Source organism: Hemiscyllium ocellatum, chromosome 7 (genome assembly GCF_020745735.1).
Source record: "Hemiscyllium ocellatum isolate sHemOce1 chromosome 7, sHemOce1.pat.X.cur, whole genome shotgun sequence".
Lineage (NCBI taxonomy): Eukaryota > Metazoa > Chordata > Chondrichthyes > Orectolobiformes > Hemiscylliidae > Hemiscyllium > Hemiscyllium ocellatum.
Window position 1 is genome coordinate 102,772,834 of NC_083407.1, and position 20,971 is coordinate 102,793,804.

At 43.9% G+C, this 20,971-nt stretch overlaps 1 protein-coding gene across 1 annotated transcript in view; it reads left to right on the forward strand.

The window, feature by feature from the left end:
* The window catches only part of LOC132817656 (uncharacterized), a 63,693-nt gene that overhangs the window by 39,092 nt on the left and 3,630 nt on the right, over nt 1-20,971 (forward strand). The window contains exons 7-8 of the mRNA XM_060828156.1: nt 16,033-16,137; nt 16,649-16,741. Of these exons, the coding sequence (XP_060684139.1) occupies nt 16,033-16,137; nt 16,649-16,741 (198 nt within the window). The remainder of the gene's footprint in view (nt 1-16,032; nt 16,138-16,648; nt 16,742-20,971) is intronic.

Consider the following 20,971-nt stretch of genomic DNA (forward strand, 5'->3'; position numbering starts at 1 on the left):
ATGGCATGGGTTTCACTGGTATTAATAACCAGAAGATGTTATTGCAGACAATTTTAGAGTTGTTTGGCCCCTCTATGACTGTATGAAAGATGGATCCCTAGTTACTTGCACCACCCAGTTGGTAATGATGTGGAAGAAGCAGATTAGAATGTCCTGATTCGATAACCGAGGGTCAATACGGCAGAATAATGAAAGATCCAACATCAAAAAGCAAGTTGTTCTATCCGTTAAATAAATCTCCTTTCACCATTCTGAAGGTATCTGGTGAAGGGGTTGATGAAAAGTGTCACATGTTTGCACTGAAAGGTCCTTGAACAATAACCTGTGAAACAGTCACACCAACAGTTCTGAAAACTGAATGTCTCAGTCATAACCTTAGCTTCTTGTTTTACAGTCAATAAACAGACCATATGATCACACTGGTCTACCTTGTTCTGTGTACAAGGCAATGCACAGCAAGAGAAAAGTAAATGCTGCAGTGTTAAAAATAATAATATCTTTCCGTTTAGAAATATTTGAACATACCCAGATATTCAGCATCATCAAGTTCGGGTTCAGAGACTGACTGGGAATCTGATTTTGATCCTAAAATGGCGAAAAAAGGTTCAATTTCTCAGGTAATTAGTGAACTCTCCTAAACTCGGGCTGTAGCTGAAAAAGGCAAATATGAAGATATTATCCACAAGATGGGGTAGGTATTCTCTGTGTCTTAAAGTCTGAAGGGGTGAGATGTTTGTGAGGTGATTTTACAATATTTTCAATCAACCAGAGGTATATCTGGGACAAGGTGGTGTATGGACCCAGACCTTCTGACTGAGAGGGAGACAGTGAGACATACAAACGAAAGTAGGTCATTCAATCCATCCCATCTACCCTGCCATTCAATCCATCCCATCTACCCTGCCATTCAATGAGATCACAGCTGATCTAATAATCCTCAAGTCCACTTCCTGGCCTTTTTTCCTCATTAACATTGATTCGCAGAATGATTAAAAATCTTTCTGTCTCTGCCTTGAATACATGGAAGACCTAGCCCTGTGAGTTAAAGAATTTGACAGAATGACTGCCCTCTGAGGGAAGAAATTCCTCCTCATTTCAGTCCTAACTAGACAACTCCTTGATCAGGGATTATACCCTCAGGTTCTAGCTTCTCCCATAAGTAGAAACAATCTCTTCACTTTTACCCTGTCAAGTTCCCTATGACCCTTGCACGTCGAGTGGAGACATGACCATATTGAGCCAGATTCCCGGTGTGGGTTTGTATATGTGCAGTGGAACCTGTTTGAACCCTGAGTGTGATTTCAGGGTATTCCCTGTTTGGGTGAAAGTTGATTTATTCATGATGTTTCGATCCACTGCAATCTCGGCATTGCTAACAATAATTAGCAACAGTCGGCTGAACGATACATTGACATCGGCCAGCCCAGTGCAGCAAGGCTTCACAGAGGCTCTTCCAGAAGCTTGTATGTAATAAAATAAAAGCTGTGGATGCGAGAGATCTGAAACAAGGAGAGGAATTTCTGGAGAAACTCAATAGCTGTGTGGATAGAAAAGCAGAGTTGATGTTTTGTGACCCTTCTTCAGAACTTCCAGAATCCTACCTCACAGCTGATGTCCCAGACACCTCCATCATAATTCCTATTCCACCAGAGATGATACAGTGGGAGGAAGCAACACTTGCAGGATTCAGCATTGATTTTCCCTGGAGCGTCGGAGAATGAGGGCTGATCTTATAGAGGTTTATAAAATCATGAGTGGCACGAATGGGATGAAGAGGCAAGGTCTTGACTCAAGTGTAGGGGAGTCTAGAACTAGAGGGCATAGGTTTAAGGTGAGAGGGGAATGATTAAAAGGGATCTAAGGGTTAACTTTTTCACACAGAGGGTAGTGCATGTATGGAAGGAGATGCTAGAGGAATTGCTGGAGGCTGGTAGCATTACAACATTTAAAAGGCAGTTGGATGGGTATATGAATAGGAAGGGTTTAGAGAGATATGGGCCAAAAGCTGGTAAATGGGACTAGATTAATTTAGATTATCTGCTTGGCATGGATGAGTTGGACCGAAAGGTCAGTTTCCGTGCTGTACATCTCTGTGACCCTGTGATTGCACACTCCATGAAGCCACCTGTTATCAGGGCAAAATTAGAGATGGAAATCACTGGCTGGTTCTTTCCCCCTCTTCTCCCTCAACTGCTGAATCAATACTCTTCCATTATGGATCACATTCATTAGTGACCATCGAACTTTCATGTCATCATTTTTCTTGAGTCCACCACAAATGGATACATTTTTACCAACTTTCTCATTTCCTCCGACTTTCATTCCATCATTCCTCAACCTCCTTTTCTATGTATCAGCTTTTTAAGGGAGTGTATTACCACTGAAGGCTGGTAGATGTACAATGGGCACCTCACATGTCCCTCATCAGATCATTGCCAGGAAAAGCTGCCTCTTGCAGGTTAAGTCCTGTCCTACAGGATACTCCAGCATTTCAGGACAACTTAGCAGTCAAGGAAGTTAAAAATCACACAACACCAGGTTATAAGACTTATGATCTTATACTCCACAACCACTTGATGAAGGAGCAGTGCTCTGAAAGCTAGTGCTTTCAAATAAACCTGTTGGAATATAACCTGGTGTTGTGTGATTTTTAATTTTGTCCACTCCAGTCCAACACCAGCACCTCCAAATCATAGCTGTCTATGCACTCTCTGAAATATTAAAAGGTTAACAATGATAGCAAGATCGAAAAGAGATTCCTCAGAATTTATCTCAAACTGCTTGCTATTCTGAGAGATTTCACTGCACAACACTTGAACATAAGGCTGACTGAAGCCTTAATAAGAACTACTTAGTGCCATACAACACCAGTTCACTGTTTCACTGACTCTGACTTTTATACCCAAATGAAAAATCTAACACGTAGATATCTGAAAATGAGGCCAGTCAAAGAGATCACGCACATGCTTAGATGGATAACAAGACAATTATTCAGCAACAGAAAAGGAAAAGGACCGCAGAAGTAACATGGTCCACACGTTCACTTTGCAGTGCAGGAGCTACTTGCTAGGTTAACATCAGAATCATAAACAATTGAATTAAGTCCAAACACATCCTGGGAACCAAGCAGGTTTCACTCCAGATCTCAGTGACGTTCTCACTCAACAACACATTGTTCTGTTACACTGCCTTGGTCAGCCCTCCTGATCAACATTCTGATCATCAGCACTACCTTCACCCTCAGAAGACTGATATCAATCATTTTATCTGCACACCCCTCCTCCCAATCCTTGTTGGCTCCAAGCATCGAAATCTCACCCTAAGGTGGCCTGTCATCTGATACGCTGCGACCCTATTGGAATGTGAGCATTATATCTTCATTCTGTGAGACCTGCAGTATCTCAGAGTCATGGCAGCTCCGCAGCACCTGGAACAGACCACACACCCCCCGCCATGAACAGGCATCGATGGCCACTGACAGAAAGTTGTGTGCACAGCCCAGACCATCATGGAAGCCAATCCCCCCATCCATGCATTCCAATTCTTGTTGCTGTGGAAAAGGCTGCTGACATCATCAAAGACCCCCTCCCACCCTGGTGATTCTCTCCTCCAACCTCTTTCATCAGGCAGAAGACACAGAAGCTTGAACACATGCACCAACAGGTTCAAGAACAACTTCTTCCCTGTCATTATTAGACTGCTGAAAGGACCTCTCGAACTTCAAATAATATTGACCTTACTGCGTGCAACTCCTGTGCAGCTGGAACCTTGTATGCCTCACGCTGCCTAAGCACCCTAGGATCGTCCTGGACATCCTGGTTTGCCAAGACCTGCCTGTACTGCTCACAAAATGAAACTTTTCACTGTGCTTAGGTATATGTGACTACAATAAATCAAATCAAATCAAACCGTACCATTGGAGCATTATGGAATGGAAGTCTTTTCAATTGAGGGACTCTACAGATTGGTGACAGGGTGTAGTCAAAGCAAAATGGGTGCAGTCAGTAGCACCCTGCATCTAGGGGGATGTCAGCAATGGGAAATAGTCCCACTGCCTAGACCGCTCAACTCCCCTTGTTTCAGGGCAAGGAGAGAAACGGCAGTTATCTGCAACAAAGTGGCATCAGCCATATCCTGGATACATTTATGGGCTAAGGATTGGGAGATTCCACATGAGTTCCTAGTTATTCCTTGAAATGAGCCAGTGGCAGAAAGATTCAGGGCAGCTGTGACCTTGACAGCCACTGGGATGGGATTGCCATCCAATCCTTCTGATAGTTTGGTGATGAAGGTCCAAACATCCTCAGTCGGAGCTGTCAATGTTTTTCAGAGAGTTGAAGAAAGTGATAGTGAGACCTGTGGATCCATCCAGCCCCTTGGTGGCCCTTAACCTGCTGCTGTACAACAACCAGCCAAGGTTGCAGTTATCACTGGGCTTTCTGACAATGTTCCTGTCTCCTACTGTGTTACCTTTGGAGTTAACGCAAGGCCATCCAACCACCATGAGGTTCATGTCAGATGGTTGAGTGATAGTCCATGAGGAATGTGAGAAAAGTGACCATTACTGAAGGAATTCCTAAGCCTCACAGAGTGCAACTGGGGGGCTTTCTGAGCAGGTCAATATCATGTCTCTGTAAGGAGCTCTGAGGCGTGTCACCTGATCCAAATGTACATTAAACAACCAAAGCCTTTATGTCACATTGGGAGCTCGAGCAGTCTGCCAGCCAGCAACATGTTTCCCCAACTAAAGAAATGCATCCATTGCAAATGATAATTGGCATCCATGCATACTTATAGTGATGTGTGCAAATATGGTAGCTGAGAAGTGTTCTCCAGGACATAATTCTTTGTGTTCATTATTAGAGAATGAATTATCTGCCAATGAAGTACAAATTGAAACCAAACCAGTGGGAGGGCACTGCTGAATGAGTGAGTGAAGGCATGATTACTACAATTTTCCCAAACAGAGCTTCAAATTTGAAACATCCTCCTCCATTTTAAACTAGTTCACAGGGGAATTTAAACTAATTCAGCAGGCGAAATTATAGTTCAATTATACCAGAGGGTGAGAGTAGTGAAGTCAGAACGAAGATTTCAAGATCACAAAAAGGCACCAGTAAGCAAGAAGTTGGTTTGAAGTGTGTCTCTCAAACGCCCGAATTGAGCCATCACATTTCAGTCTAACATAAGCCTTCTTCTTCCTCTTGACAAGAGATTCAACTTCCTAAGTAAACCACGGCTCCCGCGCTGGACCGGCCAGGGACATTCAGAATAAGGTGGGTGAACTTGCAGCATGGGTTGGTACCTGGGATTTCAATGTTCTGGCCATTTCAGAGACATACGTAGAGCAGGGACAGGAATGGTTATTGAAGGTTCTGGATTTAGATGTTTCAGGAAGAACAGAGAAAATGGTAAGAGAATGGGTGGTGTGGCACTGTTAGTCAAGAACAGTATTATGGTTACAGAAAGGATGTTTGAGGACTCGTCTACTGAGATAGGTTGGGCTGAGAATAGAAACAGGAAAGGTGAGGCCACCCTGTTGGGAGTTTTCTATAGGACTCCAAATAGTTCCAGAGGTGTAGAGGAAAGGATAGCAAAGATGATCCTCATAGGAGTGAGAGTGACAGGGTTATGGGAGACTTTAATTTTTCAAATATTGACTGGGAATACTGTAATTCAAGGACTTTAGATGGGTCAGTTATTGTCCAATGTGTGCGGGAGGGTTTCCTGACACAGTATGCAAACAAGCCAACAAGGGACAAAGCCACATTAGATTTGGTACTGGGTAATGAACCAGGCCAGGTGTTAGATTTGAGGTAGGTGAGCACTTTGGTAATAGTGACCACAATTCTGTTACGTTTAGCGATGGAAAGGGATAGGTATATACTGCAGAGCAAGAGTTATAGCTAGGAGAAAGGCAATTACGATGTGATTAGGCAAGATTTAGGTTGCATAGGATGGGGAATGAAACTGCAGAGGATGGGCACAATTGAAATGTGGCGCTTACTCAAAGGCCAGCTACTGCATATCCTTGATAATTATGTACTGGTCAAGCAGGGAGGAAGTTGTCGAGCTTGGGAGCCATGGTTTACTAAGGAAGTTGAATCTCTTGTCAAGAGGAGGAAGAAGGCTTATGTTAGGATGAAATGTGATGGCTCAGTTAGGGCACTTGAGAGTTACAAATTAGCCAGTTAAGACCGAAAGCCAGAGCTGAGAGCCAGGAAGGGACATGAAAGGTCGTTGGTGGATAGGATCAAGGAAAACCCTAAGGCTCTCTATAGGTATATCAGGAATAAAAGAATGATGAGAGTAAGATTAGGGCCAATCAAGGATAGTAGTGGGAAGTTATGTATGGAGTCCGAGGAGATAGGGAAAAAGTAAATTAATACTTTTCCTAGAAAAAGACAAAGTGGTTGAGGAGAATACTGAGATACAGGCTACTAGACTGGATGGGATTGAGGTGCATAAGGAGGAGGTGTTAGCAATTCTGGAAAGTGTAAAAATAGCTAAGTCCCTTTGGCCTGATGGGATTTATCCTAGGATTCTCTGGGAAGCTAGGGAGAAGATTTGCGAGCCATTGGCTTTGATCTTTACGCTGTCTTTGTCCACAGGAATAGTGCCAGAAGACTGGAGGATAGCAACTGTTGTTACCTTGGTCAAGAAGGGGAGTAGAGACAACCTTGGAAATTATAGATCTGTCAGCCTTACTTTGGTTGTGGGTAAAGTGTTGGAAAGGGTTATAAGAGATAGAATTTATAATCATCTAGAAAGGAATAAGTTGATTAGGGATTGTCAACACAGTTTGTGAAGGGTTGGTCGTGCCTCACAAACCTGATTGAGTTCATTGAGAAAGTGACCAAACAGGTGGATGAGGGTAAAGCTGTTGATGTGCTGTATATGAATTTCAGTAAGGTGTTTGACAAGGTTCCCCACGGTAGGCTATTGCACAAAACATGGAGGCATGGGGTTGAGGGTGATTTAGTGGTTTGGATCAGAAATTGGCTAGCTGAAAGAAGATAGAGGGGTGGTGGTTGATGGGAAATATCATCCTGTAGTTTGGTTAATAGTGGTGTACCACAAGGATCTGTTTTGGGTCCAATGTTGCTTTTCATTTTTATAAATGACCTGGATGAGGGCATAGAAAGATGGATTAATAAAGTAGCGGATGACACTAAGGTCGGTCGAGTTGTGAATAGTGACGATGGATGTTGCAGGTTCAGAGAGACATAGATAAGTTGCAGCACTGGGCTGAGAGGTGGCAAGTGGAGTTTACTGAGGAAAAGTGTGAGATAATTTACTTTGGAAGGAGTAACAGGAATACAGAGTACTGGGCTAATGGTAAGGTTCTTGGTAGTATAGATGAGCAGAGAGATTGCGGTTTCCAGGTACATAGATCCTTGAAAATTGCCACCCAGGTTGATTTGTTTGTTAAGAAGGCATATGGTGTGTTTGCTTTTATTGGGAGAGGGATTGAGTTTCGGATCCATGAGATTATGGGGCATGTACAAAATTCAGGTGCGGCCACATTTGGAGTATTACGTACAGGTCTGGTCACCACATTATAGAAAGGATGTGGAAGCTATGGAAGGGTTCAGATGAGATTTACTAATATGTTGCCTGATATGGAGGGAGGCGAAAATGTGTTGCTGGAAAAGCGCAGCAGGTCAGGCAGCATCCAAGGAACAGGAGATTCGACGTTTTGGGCATAAGCCTTCTTCAGGAATGAGCAAGGTGTGGCCAGCAGGCTAAGAAAAAAGGTAGGGAGGGGGGACTTGGGGGAGGGGCGATGGAGATGTGATAGGTGGAAGGAGGTCAAGGTGAGGGTGATAGGCCGGAGTGGGGTGGGGGCGGAGAGGTCAGAGAGAAGATTGCAGGTTAGGAAGGCGGTGCTGAGTTCGAGGGATTTGACTGAGACAAGGTGGGGGGAGGGAAAATGAGGAAACTGGAGAAATCTGAGTTCATCTTGTGGTTGGAGGGTTCCTAGACGGAAGATGAGGTGCTCTTCCTCCAACCGTCGTGTTGTTATGGTCTGGCGATGGAGGAGTCCAAGGACCTGCATGTCCTTGGTGGAGTGGGAGGGGAGTTAACGTGTTGAGCCACGGGGTGGTTGGGTTGGTTGGTCCAGAGGTGTTCTCTGAAACATTCCGCAAGTAGACGGCCTGTCTCCCCAATATAGAGGAGGCCACATTGGTGCAGCGGATGCAATAGATGATGTGTGTGGAGGTGCAGGTGAATTTGTGGCAGATATGAAAGGATCCCTTGAGGCCTAGGAGAGAAGTAAGGAAGGAGGTGTGGGCGCAAGTTTTGCATTTCTGCGGTTGCAGGGGAAGGTGCCGGGAGTGGAGGTTGGGTTGGTGGGTGGTGTGGACCTGATGAGGGAGTCACGGAGGGAGTGTTCTTTTCGGAATGCTGATAGGGGAGGGGAGGGAAATATATCCTGGTGGTGGGGTCCGTTTGGAGGTGGCGGAAATGACGGCGGATGATATACTGTATATGGAGGTTGGTGGGGTGGCAGGTGAGAACCAGTGGGATTCTGTCCTGGTGGTGGGTGGAGGGGGCATGGCTCAAGGGCAGAGGAGCGGGAAGTGGAGAAGATGCGGTGGAGGGCATCATCAATCACGTCTGGGGGGAATCTGCGGTCCTTGAAGAAGGAGGCCATCTGGGCTGTACGGTATTGGAACTGGTCCTCCTGGGAGCAGATGCAGCAGAGATGAAGGAATTGGGAATATGGGATGGCATTTTTACAGGGGGCAGGGTGGGAGGAGGTGTAGTCTAGGTAGCTGTGGAGTCAGTCGGTTTATAGTAGATGTCCGTGTTGATTCGGTCGCCCGAGATAGAAATGGAAAGGTCTAGGAAGGGGACGGAGGAGTCTGAGACGGTCTAGGAAGGGGAAGCGAAAATCATGGAGGAAGTGGAGGGCGTGGGTGGTGTCCCAACGTAGGTGGGGAGTTCTTGGACTAAGGGGGACAGGACCTTGTCGAGGTATGCGGAGATGAGTTCGGTGGGGCAGAGGCAGGCTGAGACAATGGGTCGGCCGGGGGAAGTCAGGTTTGTGGATTTTGGGCAGGAGGTAGAAACGGACGGTGCGGGGTGGTAGGACTATGTGGTTGGAGGCGGTGGATGGGAGATCCCCTGAGGTGATGAGGTTACGGATGGTCTGGGAGATGATGGTTTGGTGGTGGGAGGTGGGGACATGGTCAAGGGAGCAGTAGGAGGAGGTGTCAGCGAGCTGGAGTTTAGCCTCAGCGGTGTAAAGGTCAGTGTGCCAAACTACTACCGCGCCTCCCTTGTCTGCGGTTTGATGGTGAGGTTGGGGTTGGAGCGGAGGGAGTGGAGGGAAGGTCTTACAAGAAAAGGCTGAGGGACTTGAGGCTGTTTTTATTAGAGGGAAGAAGATTGAGAGGTGACTTGAGACATATAAGATAATCAGAGGGTTAGATAGGTTGGACAGTGAGAACCTTTTTCCTCGAAGGGCAATGGCTAGCATGAGGGGACTTAGCTTTAAATTGAGGGCTGATAGATCTAGGCCAAATGTCAGAGGTAGTTTCTTTACTCGGAGAGTAGTAGGGGTATGGAACGCACTGCCTGCAATAGTAGTGGACTCGCCAACTTCAAGGGCATTTAAATGGTCATTGGATAGGCATATGGACAAGACTGTAATAGTGTAGGTTAGATGGGCTTCAGATTGCTTTCACAGGTCAGAGCAATATGGCGGGCCAAAGGGCCTTTACTGCACTGGAATGTTCTATGTTCTATGTTACCCAAAAAAAACCTAAATAATTCCACTTCTTTGCGTGTGGTCTCAGTCATTTTATTTTGTTAGTGCACAGTTGGCTTGTGATTTGATTGGGCAAGGTTCTAATTTCACCTCGGTATCAGTGACTTGCAAGTTCCATCAGTGACACGAGAATTCTCCCCCTTCCTTCATCTTCCCTTTTCTGTTGCTATCCCAGTGGCTATGATAACCTTCCAGCTGACCCCCACCCCCCTAAAATTTCTGTTGAGCCCCTTGAAGTAATTATTAATGTCCCCACTTTATCTCCAGACCCATGACTAAAGACCATAAGACCATAAGATATAGGAGAAGAAAGTACACCATCAGCCCATCGAGTCTGCTCCACCATTCAATCTTGGCTGATAAGTTACTCAAGCCCATCTCCCGCTTTCTCCCGTAACCCTTGATACTCAAGAACCTATCTATCTCACCTTGGAAATTGCCTGTGAAGACACAGGAAATCTTCACCTTGGCTGCAGATGTTTGGAAACCCAAAAGCTAATCATTAAAAAAAGCAGTAAAACCCAACTTAGCTAAACAAAGATGCAGTGTTGCCATTGAACACAGTGCAAAGCTTAAAAGAATTAATATAATATAGTTTTGTTTACTGAATTTAAAACTTGAATGTAAGAGTTACATGTAGAATTGTCATTAGAAAGAATTGAAAATCTTATAGATAAAATACTGCAACATTGCAATAATGGAGATTAAAAATTTGATGAAAATGTAAGACCATAGAATTTAAAAGGCATTGATTCAATACAAGAATACGTGTGAAGACAGCAGATTATAAACAGCATTGAGATGCTACAGATTCAAGACAGCTTTAAATGAATAAGAATAAACACATTAAGAATAGCTGAACAAAGAAATAATATTTCACAAAAATTGAGTGCCAGGGATGGGCCAAACAGAATTCATGATGGGACATCTTGGGGAAGACCATTTTTAAAATATGGAATTATTTAAAAATGATCATGAAATGCGAAGTTGAACAAGTTAACATGTTATTGTAGTCAGTATTGTAATGTTGTTACATTACATTTACAATTTAAAAACTCATTCTACCAATTTTTTAGCAGTTTCTAGATTTTCTTCTTGTGCAGTTTCTATATCACTGTGTTTTCTCAGCAATTTGATATTTTCCCCAACATTTCAATTTTTAAAAAACAATTACTGCTTTTGTACACCTGAGGCCAAACTCCTTCTGTAACTGATGAATAGCAATGTTCCTTGTACTCAGCTCAATGGACCATCCCTTTACATCTGCTATCTTTTCTGCTCTTTCTTCCCTGACTCCATGTTTTGACATTAATTACAACTCCATTAGGTGGCAGATCATATTGAAGGTTGATTAAAAATCCAAATACATTACTCCAGTGAATTAATCTTATCTTTCCTTCAAAAAAGGTTCAGTAATTTATTTTTCCAGCATGAATTTGCTTTCAGAAAATCTATTCTGTTCTTCTTTGTAACTTTAATTTGTACAATTTTTACAAATTAACACTTGAAGAAAATTTTCATTTTGCTTCCTACCATGATCATTAAGCTGGTCTGTAACTCCCGATTTATCTATAACTTAAAGCTCACACAGAAAGCATCAGAATGACACCATGACAGGTACATAACACTTCACAAGATTCTCACAAACAGACCTCATTCCTGCAGGAGGTGGGGACGAATATCGTGAGAAAGCAGGTTAGCTCCGGAGGTAATAAAGCTGGCCAGCGAACCCTCTTCCCCCCACTGCCTCTTTGAAGAAGGTGAAGTGCCTATCATGGGCAGAGACACATGCTGACTGCTGGAGGAGGTATTACACAGGGCCAATCCTCTTCATCCCTTCAAATATCGATTCTATCCTACAATGGTGCCCTAAGTCCTTGGCAATGACTTGTTTCCTCCCAGTCGCCGTTCCGAAAGGGTGTTTGCTCAAATATTAGATGTAGAAATGCTGTGCAGCCTCTTTAATGAGTGTTGCCAGGCAACTCAGTGACAATCATTTCTTTAAGCAGCCTCCGGATGGTCATATCCCATCATGTGCTTCAATTCCCTGACATGGTCAGCACAACATCGTGGGCTGAAGGGCCTGTTCTGTGCTGTACTGTTCTATGTTCTATGTTTTATGGTCACAGTGAGGTAAATTGGTTTGCAGATCAAGAGCCATCTCGGAGGCTCTTTTGCGCATGAAGTATTTGGGAAAAATTTGCCTCTTATTGCTTAGCCTGAAAATCAAGTTGTTAACCAAAGGATGTACTTTTCATGAATACCAGTGATCTCTGTCTGTTTATACCCAAACTATCTCTCAGCAATATTTTGAACTTCTGCCTGAAAGCCTGTTTTTCTGGGCTAGTCTTCACCAACACCAGCACCAATCTTTGTACTTCTGAATGATGGCTAGAATCTGAGTTACTTGTCTGGTAATCACCTGAAATGAGTCGACAGAAACATCCCGAGTCAATTAACCCTCTTCAACACTTGAGATAAAACTTCAATCCAATGTGTAATTAATTCTGTCCATTTTACAAACGTCCCTTTACCACGTACAAGAAAGACAATGAGCAGATTTATTAAAAGGGTTCTGCATTCACAATGAACGTTCATCACCCGGGAAATGGGGGATCACTCACCTAGAGCCATTGCTCAGCTGTTCCCTCGAATACCAACTTCCCAATGGGGAAACAGATCCTAGAGCTGATAGCTCTGTCTTATTCAATGTAGGAGATGGGGAAGAGTGTGTGGAAAAGATGAAAGCATTGTGAAAAAAATTACCTTTTTGTTTAATGTAGAAATATTCAGAGAGATCTCCTGACTCTTCACCACAGACAAGCTCAGATCATGGAATTGCCATTCGCGTGTCAGGTGGAGATCTCAGCAGTGAGAACACAACTGAAAATTACCATAAACATGAGGAAACGGTCAGTAATTTATGGTGTTGTAAGTGGGTTGTGGTCAGGAATGCAGTTTATTTGTCCTCTGGGTGAGATTCTGGACTTTTATCTCCTGTGGAAGAAGTCGATTTATTTTTTGGTCTGTTCCCTTGGATGATTAATTAAACAACAGGTGGATCAGTGACGATAATTAAAGATGGAAAGAGCTGAGCATCTGATTGTATCCAGCAATGGCCATGCAGAGGGTGAGATGTGAACCGCACATGCCTATTAAACCCATTCAGGCAGCATTCCCACACTGCTCCCTGGTGTCACGCCTGTCAGTGGTGACCAGGTTTCAGGTATACACGATCCCACCTAAAGGAAGCCAATGGTTCTTAAACAGATGGCGAGCATCTGGCTGCACATGCTCTGGAGAAACATGTGGGTGGAGAGATGTGGCTGACATTACTCCTGAGGGGACATGGTTCTCTTCCAATGGTGCTCCAGAGGCCCTGGCTGTGAGGAGGGAGGAATCTGTTCTCTCCATCTAGTGGCTGGAGGCCATCCAAACATCACCATCAGTGGGAAGACATTGCTGGGTTGGTGAGCAGTAAGGAGCCTGCCAACTCCAGATCTGTCCCTGTCAATACTGGAGTTGCAGTGAATCATGCAGACTCCCCTTTGAACTGAACAGTCAGCAATGAAACCCTGAGTTTTCATTGCATTTTCATTGTCCTAGATTAGAAGAGCTTTCTTGTCACTTGCACGCAAATGAATGCAGTGAAAGGTTTGTAATGTCACCACTCAGCGCCACCTCAGATACAGAGTACCTTGGTACAGATACTTGAAGTGCTGTTACTGAGTTCCAGAATTCCAGAAAGATCCTGGAAAGTGACCATAAAGTACTAAGTGCAATGGGAATCTGAGTGCAGATTTCGAGTAGGGAACAGGAGGCAAAGCCTTAGTGTGTGAGTCTCAGGGAAGAAACAACGGTCAAATAATATACAGAACTGGAATAAGAAAAGCTTTGGATGTAGGTTTGCTCGCTGAGCTTGAAGGTGCCTTTGCAGACACTTCATCACCCTAGTAGTTGACATCTTCGGTGAGCCTCAGGCGAAGCACTGTTTAAAATTCCTGCTTTCTATTTATATGTTTGGATTTCTTTGGGTTTCTGATGTCATTTCCTGTGGTGATGTTATTTCCTGTGGTGAAGTCACTTCCTGCCCCTTTTCTCAGGGGGTGGTAGATGGGGTCTAACTTGATGTGTTTGTTGATAGAATTCCAGTTGGAATGCCATGCTTCTCGAAGTTCTCGTGCGTGTCTTTGTTTGGCTTGTCCTAGGATGGATAAGTTGTCCCCAGTCGAAATGGTGCCCTGCCTCATCCGTATGGAAGGGCAACAAAATGTCTTGAAATTAATCTTCAAGCTCAGCGAGCAAACCTACATCCAAAACCTCAATCTGAGCTACAAATCTTCTCAAAACTCACTAATACTAAAAGCTATAAATGTAAACACAATAAAGCTGATGTGCTGAGGGTACATGCAGCATGTTAACGTTGTCATAATTCATGACTACATTGACTATGTTTTCTCAAAGGAGAGGGATGTGGCAGATATTCTAGTTAAGGAGGAATAGTGTGAAATGGTAGATACAATAAACACAGTGAGAAGGGAACTGCTGGATGGACTAACCTTCCAGTGGGTGAATAAATCACCAGTGCTGGATGGATTATAACATAAACAGAAATTGTGGGAAAAGCTCAGCAAGTCTGGCAGCAGCTGTGGAGAGAAATCAGAGTTTTGGGTCCAACAGGACTTAGCAATTGGATGTTGTGAAATCCTGCACATAAATTAGTCTATGTGAGAGCCCAGGGGCACCAACATTATTCACATGATCTTTCGACTGATCAATAATCAAGTTTAAAACTGTATTCTTCAAAGTCAGGGTGGGAATAAAGACAGTTCTGAAGATTGTTTTGAATTTGAATGAGCTTTATTGTCAGATGAGTGGAGTGAAAAGTTTACAAATCATCACTTACGGCACCATCTTGGGGAGAAAGGTAACTCAGTAAAGATTCTTCAGTATAAATTCTTAAAAGAAATTTGAAAAGAAATTGTCCGCATTATAGTCCCACAACAGTACAAAATCATAGTAATAAATTAGAAAAATAAAGAAATAAAAGTTCAGAATTTCAATACTCCACAATAATATAATTAAAACAATAAATTAAAAGAAAGGGAAAGTATGAGAGGTTTTCCAATCCTCACTCAATGCAGTCGAGGTCCCCGAGACTGGAACTCTGCAAACATTGTACCATTATTGAAAAAAGATGTGAGGGCTCGGCTTAGGAATTAGAGGCTTGTCATTGTGACTTTGATGGTGGGCAAATTATTAGAATCAAGACTGAGAGATAGAATTAGCTGTTATTTGGAAAGGTACAGATTAATCAGGGATAGTCAGCATGGTATTGTTAAGGGGAGGCTGTGTCTTAGAGACAAAGTTGAATTTTTGAGGCAGTAACAGAGAGGATTGACGAGGTCGTGCAGTGGATGTTGTCGACCTGGATTTGAGGAAAGTATTTGACAAGGTCTGGTATATCAGAAAAATTAAAGCCAATTGCACACAGGGGAATGTGGCAAAATGGATCTGAAATTGGTTCAGTGACAGGAAACAATGGACAATGTTTGACAATGATTTTGCGAGTGGCAGGTGATTTGCAGCATTGTTCTACAGGGATCAGTTTTGGATCCCTTGCTGTTGTGGTACGTATGTGGTGTAGAGGTAACATTGACCAGAAGGCCCAGGTTCAAGTCCCACCTGTGCCAGAGGTGTGTAATTAGTTCTCTGAACAGGATGATTAAAAAATTGTTCAGATTTAAATATGAGAAATGTGTAACTTTCTTATTGTTCTATGTTCCTTGCTGAAATCAATGGTTTCAAAATTAGACAGAGGGGAGACTGCCTCTCCTGAGGGGAAGGGGAGAGAGGGGAGATGGGGAGGGAAGACTTACCACTACACCCCCAACCCATCCTGTGGGAGGCCACCGCAGAGGCCCTGCCATCTGTGGGCCTGGGCACATCATCCAGATCAGGAGCAAATGCTCTGGCCTCAGACTCATAAAGACCTGTAGTGTGCATGTCAGGTGGATTAGCCACAGTTAAAATGAGGTTTAAGGGGATAGGGTGAAGTCTGGGTGGAATGCTCTTTGGAAGGTCAGTACAGATTCAATGAACCAAATGGCCTCTTTTCACACTGCAGGAATTCTATGATTCCTATCTGCCCAAGTATTCCAAAATCTCAATGGCCTTCCTTGTTCAGAGTAAGTCTAGAGTAACAAAAGAAATAGAAGCAACACTGCAACAAATAACCATATTCTTCTCTTTAGGATCTTTCAGACAGTGATCCCACCCTGGATTTCGTCACGAAAATATCATCAGGTTCAATGAAAGAGGCAGATCATCCAATTCTGAAAAAGGCCTTAAAGCACAAGGTAATCCTTCAGCCTAGGCTGGGCCCACAGCTGATGAAGCCAAACATCCTGATCCAGTGGGAAGGAGGCAGTGATCCCTGATTATCCAAAGTTGGAAGGATGGGAAAGCTGTGCAGTGATTCTGTCCATTCAAGCTCAGTGAGGTAGCTTTGTCCCCAGGTGTGATTTTGGACTTTCCCCTCCTTTGGTGAAATTTGATTTATTCACAATGTCTCGATCGATTGCATCAGGGCACCATGAGAGGTCTGGGCATCTGATTGTGACCAGAAATGGACAGTAAGGAGGGGGACACAATCTGTACATTCCGATTGGAACTGACTCAGGAATCACAGCATCTTCTAATGAGTGGGGTGTGCAGCCAGCACTCCCACACTGCTCAATGGCGACACACGGTCTCGAAAGCATAAATATGGTCTTGATCTGATGGCTCTGTCTTGGTCATTGTAGCAGGGGTTGTACAGTCAGAGAAAACTACATGCAGCATTTCTGAAACTTTCTCTTATCACTGCAGAAACGTTCAGCAAGACGTCACAGTCAGGAAAAGAAGGGATCTGACAAGGACCAAGATAAATCTAAATTCACTAAACCTGCCTCAACGTCTAAGGTAATCACAGAACTGCCCAAAACTGGGGCCACCCGCGTGTAAGGGCTCAGCAATCCTTGAGTATTAAAGGTTGAAGGGGTGGGAGTTTATTTATACCTGAGTGCATTCCCAGTGTTTCCTCCTTTACTATTAGTTATCTATTCAGATATCTTGATCGACTGATTTGGGATCATCAGAGTTACGATCACCAACGATATGTAGAGACAGCGAAATGGAAACCCTGACTATCCAAACATTTCAGAATTGAAGGCACACAGAGGATGGGGTATCAGTGTCCTCACTGTCTCCTAGAGGATGGGGTATGCACTGCACCCCCTGGTCAATTGACTCAGACAGCTAGTTCTACTGGTTGTATTGAAGAAATGAGAAAGTGGAGATGAACTTAGACAATCATAGATCTGCAGGTGAACAATGACAGTCATTCATAAAATGTGGTATCACCCAGTTATTGTAAAGAGATATTGCAGATAGCACATAAATTTTCTAAGGCAGAACATGTAGGAATCCAGGAAACACAGGCATTAAACACCACTATGTTACATGGCCATAAAGATGTCATGCAGTTCTGTAGAACATACCATATATATGTCAGATGGTAGGGAAACTTCAACATGTAATCAGACCAGCCCCTTTGACATCTCGGCGAATTTTTGAAGAACCATTTGGTCGAATGTCAGTAAACTGTGTCAGATTATTCCCAAAAATGAAAACAAGACATCGGTTGTGGATATGACTGCCCGAATCCCAGAAGCTATTTCTTTGAATTACAAATATAGTGAGGATGGTAGTGCAAAGGTTAGTTCAGCTCTTTTCTCTTTTTTTCATTCATGGGCTGTGTACATTGCTGGCTGGACACTTACTTATTGCCCACCTCTAGTTGCCCTTGGGAAGATGAAGGTGAGCTGCCTTCTGGAACTGCTGCTGTCCGTGTGCTGGAGATACACCTCAAATGCTGTTAAGGCGGGAGGGCCACGATTTTGATTCAGAGACAGTGAAGGAATGGCAATATATTTCCAAGTCAGAATGGTGTGTGGTTTCAGGGAGGGCATCTTCTTGAGTGTTGCTCTCGCTGCATCCACCCAGGCAAGTGGGGAGTATTTCATCTCAATCCTGACCTGTGCCTTGTAGATGGTGGACAGGCTTTGGAGACAGAGGAGTGAGTTACTGACTGCAGTATTCCTAGCCTCTGACCTGCTTGTGTCGCCATTGCATTTGTATGGTGTGTCCAGTTGAGGTTCTGGTCAATGATAACCTCAGTGATGTTGATAGTGGGGAATTCAGTGATGGTAACACCATTGAATGTCAAGGGGTAGGGGTTAGGTTGTCTCTTAGTGGAGATGGTCATTGCCTGGCATTTGTGTGGTTGAAATGTTACTTGCCACTTGTCAGCCCAAGCCTGGATGTTATCCAGATCTTACAGCATTTGAACATGGACTGCTTCAGTATCTGAGGAGTCACGAGTGGTGCTGAACATTGTGTAATCATTGGTAAACATCTCCACTCTGACCTTATGATGGATGGAAGGTCATTGATGGAGCAGCTGAAGATGATTGAGCCCAGGACACTACCCTGAGGAACCCCTGCAGAGATGTTCTGGAGGTGAGATGATTGACCTCGAACAATCATAACCAACTTCCTATGTGCTAGGTATAACTCTAACCAGTAGAGAGTTTTCTCTTGATTCCTATTGATTCCAGTTTTGCTAGGGCTCCTTGATGATACATTTGGTCAAATGTAGCCTTAATGTCAAGGCCTGTCACTCTCACCTCACCTCTGGAATTCAGTTCTTCTGTCCATGTTTGAACCAAGGCTACAATGAGGTCAGGAGCTGAGTGACCCTGGTGGAACCCAAGCTGGGCATCACTGAGCAGGTTATTAACTACCACTTGAGATACCATTTATTCAGGGTTCTAACTTTATGCCCAAAATATTCCAGGAAACCATTAGCAATATGTGAATAAAACAATCATAGTGAATTGGGTATCATCTGTAAACATAGGGCACATTGAAGAGATCACATCAGTCTAAAACCTCCAAAAGATCCTTCCACATCTGGCAGAGAGTTTTCTGCACATTCAAACACCTCATCTACTGTATCCATTGCTCCCAATGTGGTCTCCCCTACATTGGGAAGACAGGACAGCAACTCATGGAACACTTCAGGGGACATCTCTGGGACACAGGCACTAGCCAACCCCACTGCCCTGTGGCCGACCACTTCAACTCCCCCTGCCCCCACCTCCGCCAAGGACATTCAATTGCTGGGTTTCCTCCAGCACCAAGTCCAGCAGGAGGAAGAACACCTCATCTTCCGCCTTGGGATCCTCCAACCACACGGCATCAATGTCGACTTCACCAGTTTCCTCATCTCCTCTCTCCACACCTCCTCCCAGATCCGACCCTCCAATTCGACACTGCCTTCTGGACCTGTTCTACCTTTTCATCTTCCTTCCCACCTCTCCGCTCCAACTCCATCCTCAACTCCAACCCATCACCATCACCACTCCTACCTGAATCTAACTATCGCCTTCCCAGTTACCTTTACTCCAGCCCCACACCCACCCTTCCTTTTATCTCTCAGCCCTCTTCCCTCCCAGCCCACATTCCAGATGAAGGGTTTATGCCCAAAACATCGACTCTCCTGCTCCTCGGATGCTGCCTGACCTGCTGTGTTTTTCTAGCGCGACATTTTTCAACTCTGATCTCCAGCATCTGCAGTTCTCACTTTCTCTTAACCACGTTTAAGGCACATTATCATGAATACCCACACCAGTGAGACAAAAGATTACATTTTTTAATAATTTCTTGCTTCTCACAAGAGATTCTGCAAATGAATCTACGAGGTTTTGCTTATTGAATGGATTTATGGCCATGAGATTAGAGGTCCATTAAAATTAATTCAGGAGACGTTATTAAATCAAAATAATGAAGTCTCAGTGTTGAGTTATGTGCCCATGTTTCACAGAAAACTCATAGGAACATGTAATGTATCACAAGAGCATTTCAAAGTCTCACAAGTGAAAATAAAAGAATAGATTACTAAACATTCAATAATTAGAACATTTCCAGCAGGAGATGAATAGTGTTACTTTAGCAAAGTGAAACTCTGAAAGGAAAGTTGAGTCGTCGACACAAGCTAGCTGAGGGAACAAGGAAAGAGACTTATCGAATCAATACTTCTGATAGGGGGAAGAAGAATTGTTGATGCTAAAAAAAGGAATTAAGAGTCCACTGCCAAATATAATTACCTTTCTGCTTTCAAACAGAAACCTTCAGGGAAACATTTCAGTCTTGATTTATTAAGCTATCAACCTTCATTGACATCAATTCTAAGTGCAGAGAGTGATCAGGACGGAGATGAAAGGAAAAGCCCCACCACGTTATCTGCCTCTGATGTTACTGGACAACATTCCAAAACAAAGGCCACAGCTGAGGAAGGCGAGCACCAGGGGAGTTCCCAGCAGGAACAGGTCAGTGATGTGTGTTAAAGGTTAAAGGGTCAGACATACACAGCACAATGGAGTTTGTTTGTACCCTGCGCATGGTGGAGGAGTCATTTTCATTTTTTGATGAAGGTTGAATTATTTAGGATTTAGGGCCTTGGTTCTTCGAGCACCTTAGTATGGCCAGCAATAATAAGAAATGGCAGTTCGAGAGACCTGGATAGCATGTCATGCCCAGGAATGGGGACACAAGGCATGGGACACAGACTGCATACTGTGTTGTAATTGACCCAGGTAACACATAATATTTGCACCACTGTATCGTTATCATGAGTGAAGCAGACAGTGTCTCCTGCACTGCTTGTTCAGATGTGGGAGATACCAGATTGCAGTGGTCCCACTTCTGCCTTCATCTGTCCCCCTCCTGTGCTGGCAGCTTCTCTGCCTTTGGACAGCTCAGCTTCTCCATCTTCCTCTCACGCCCATCATTGCTCCTGTAATTTGTCATTGTCCAGACCATATCCTTGAGACAAATTGAATTCCTTGTCAAAACTACTTCCTGCTTCCCTCTCTCAGCCTCTGCCCAGGTCAATGCCACAGCTTCAGTGTTTTCAACCTCCATCTTAACTTGTCATCACCTCCCCTCGTGACACTCCTACTCTCCCTTAGCTGTCCCTTCTATTATAAGGTCCCCTCTGCATCTAAATGGTCATACACTCCTTCAGCTCTCTACTGACACTATCATTTCATGTGGCCCCGCTCTACAATTGTGACGATCACAGATAAA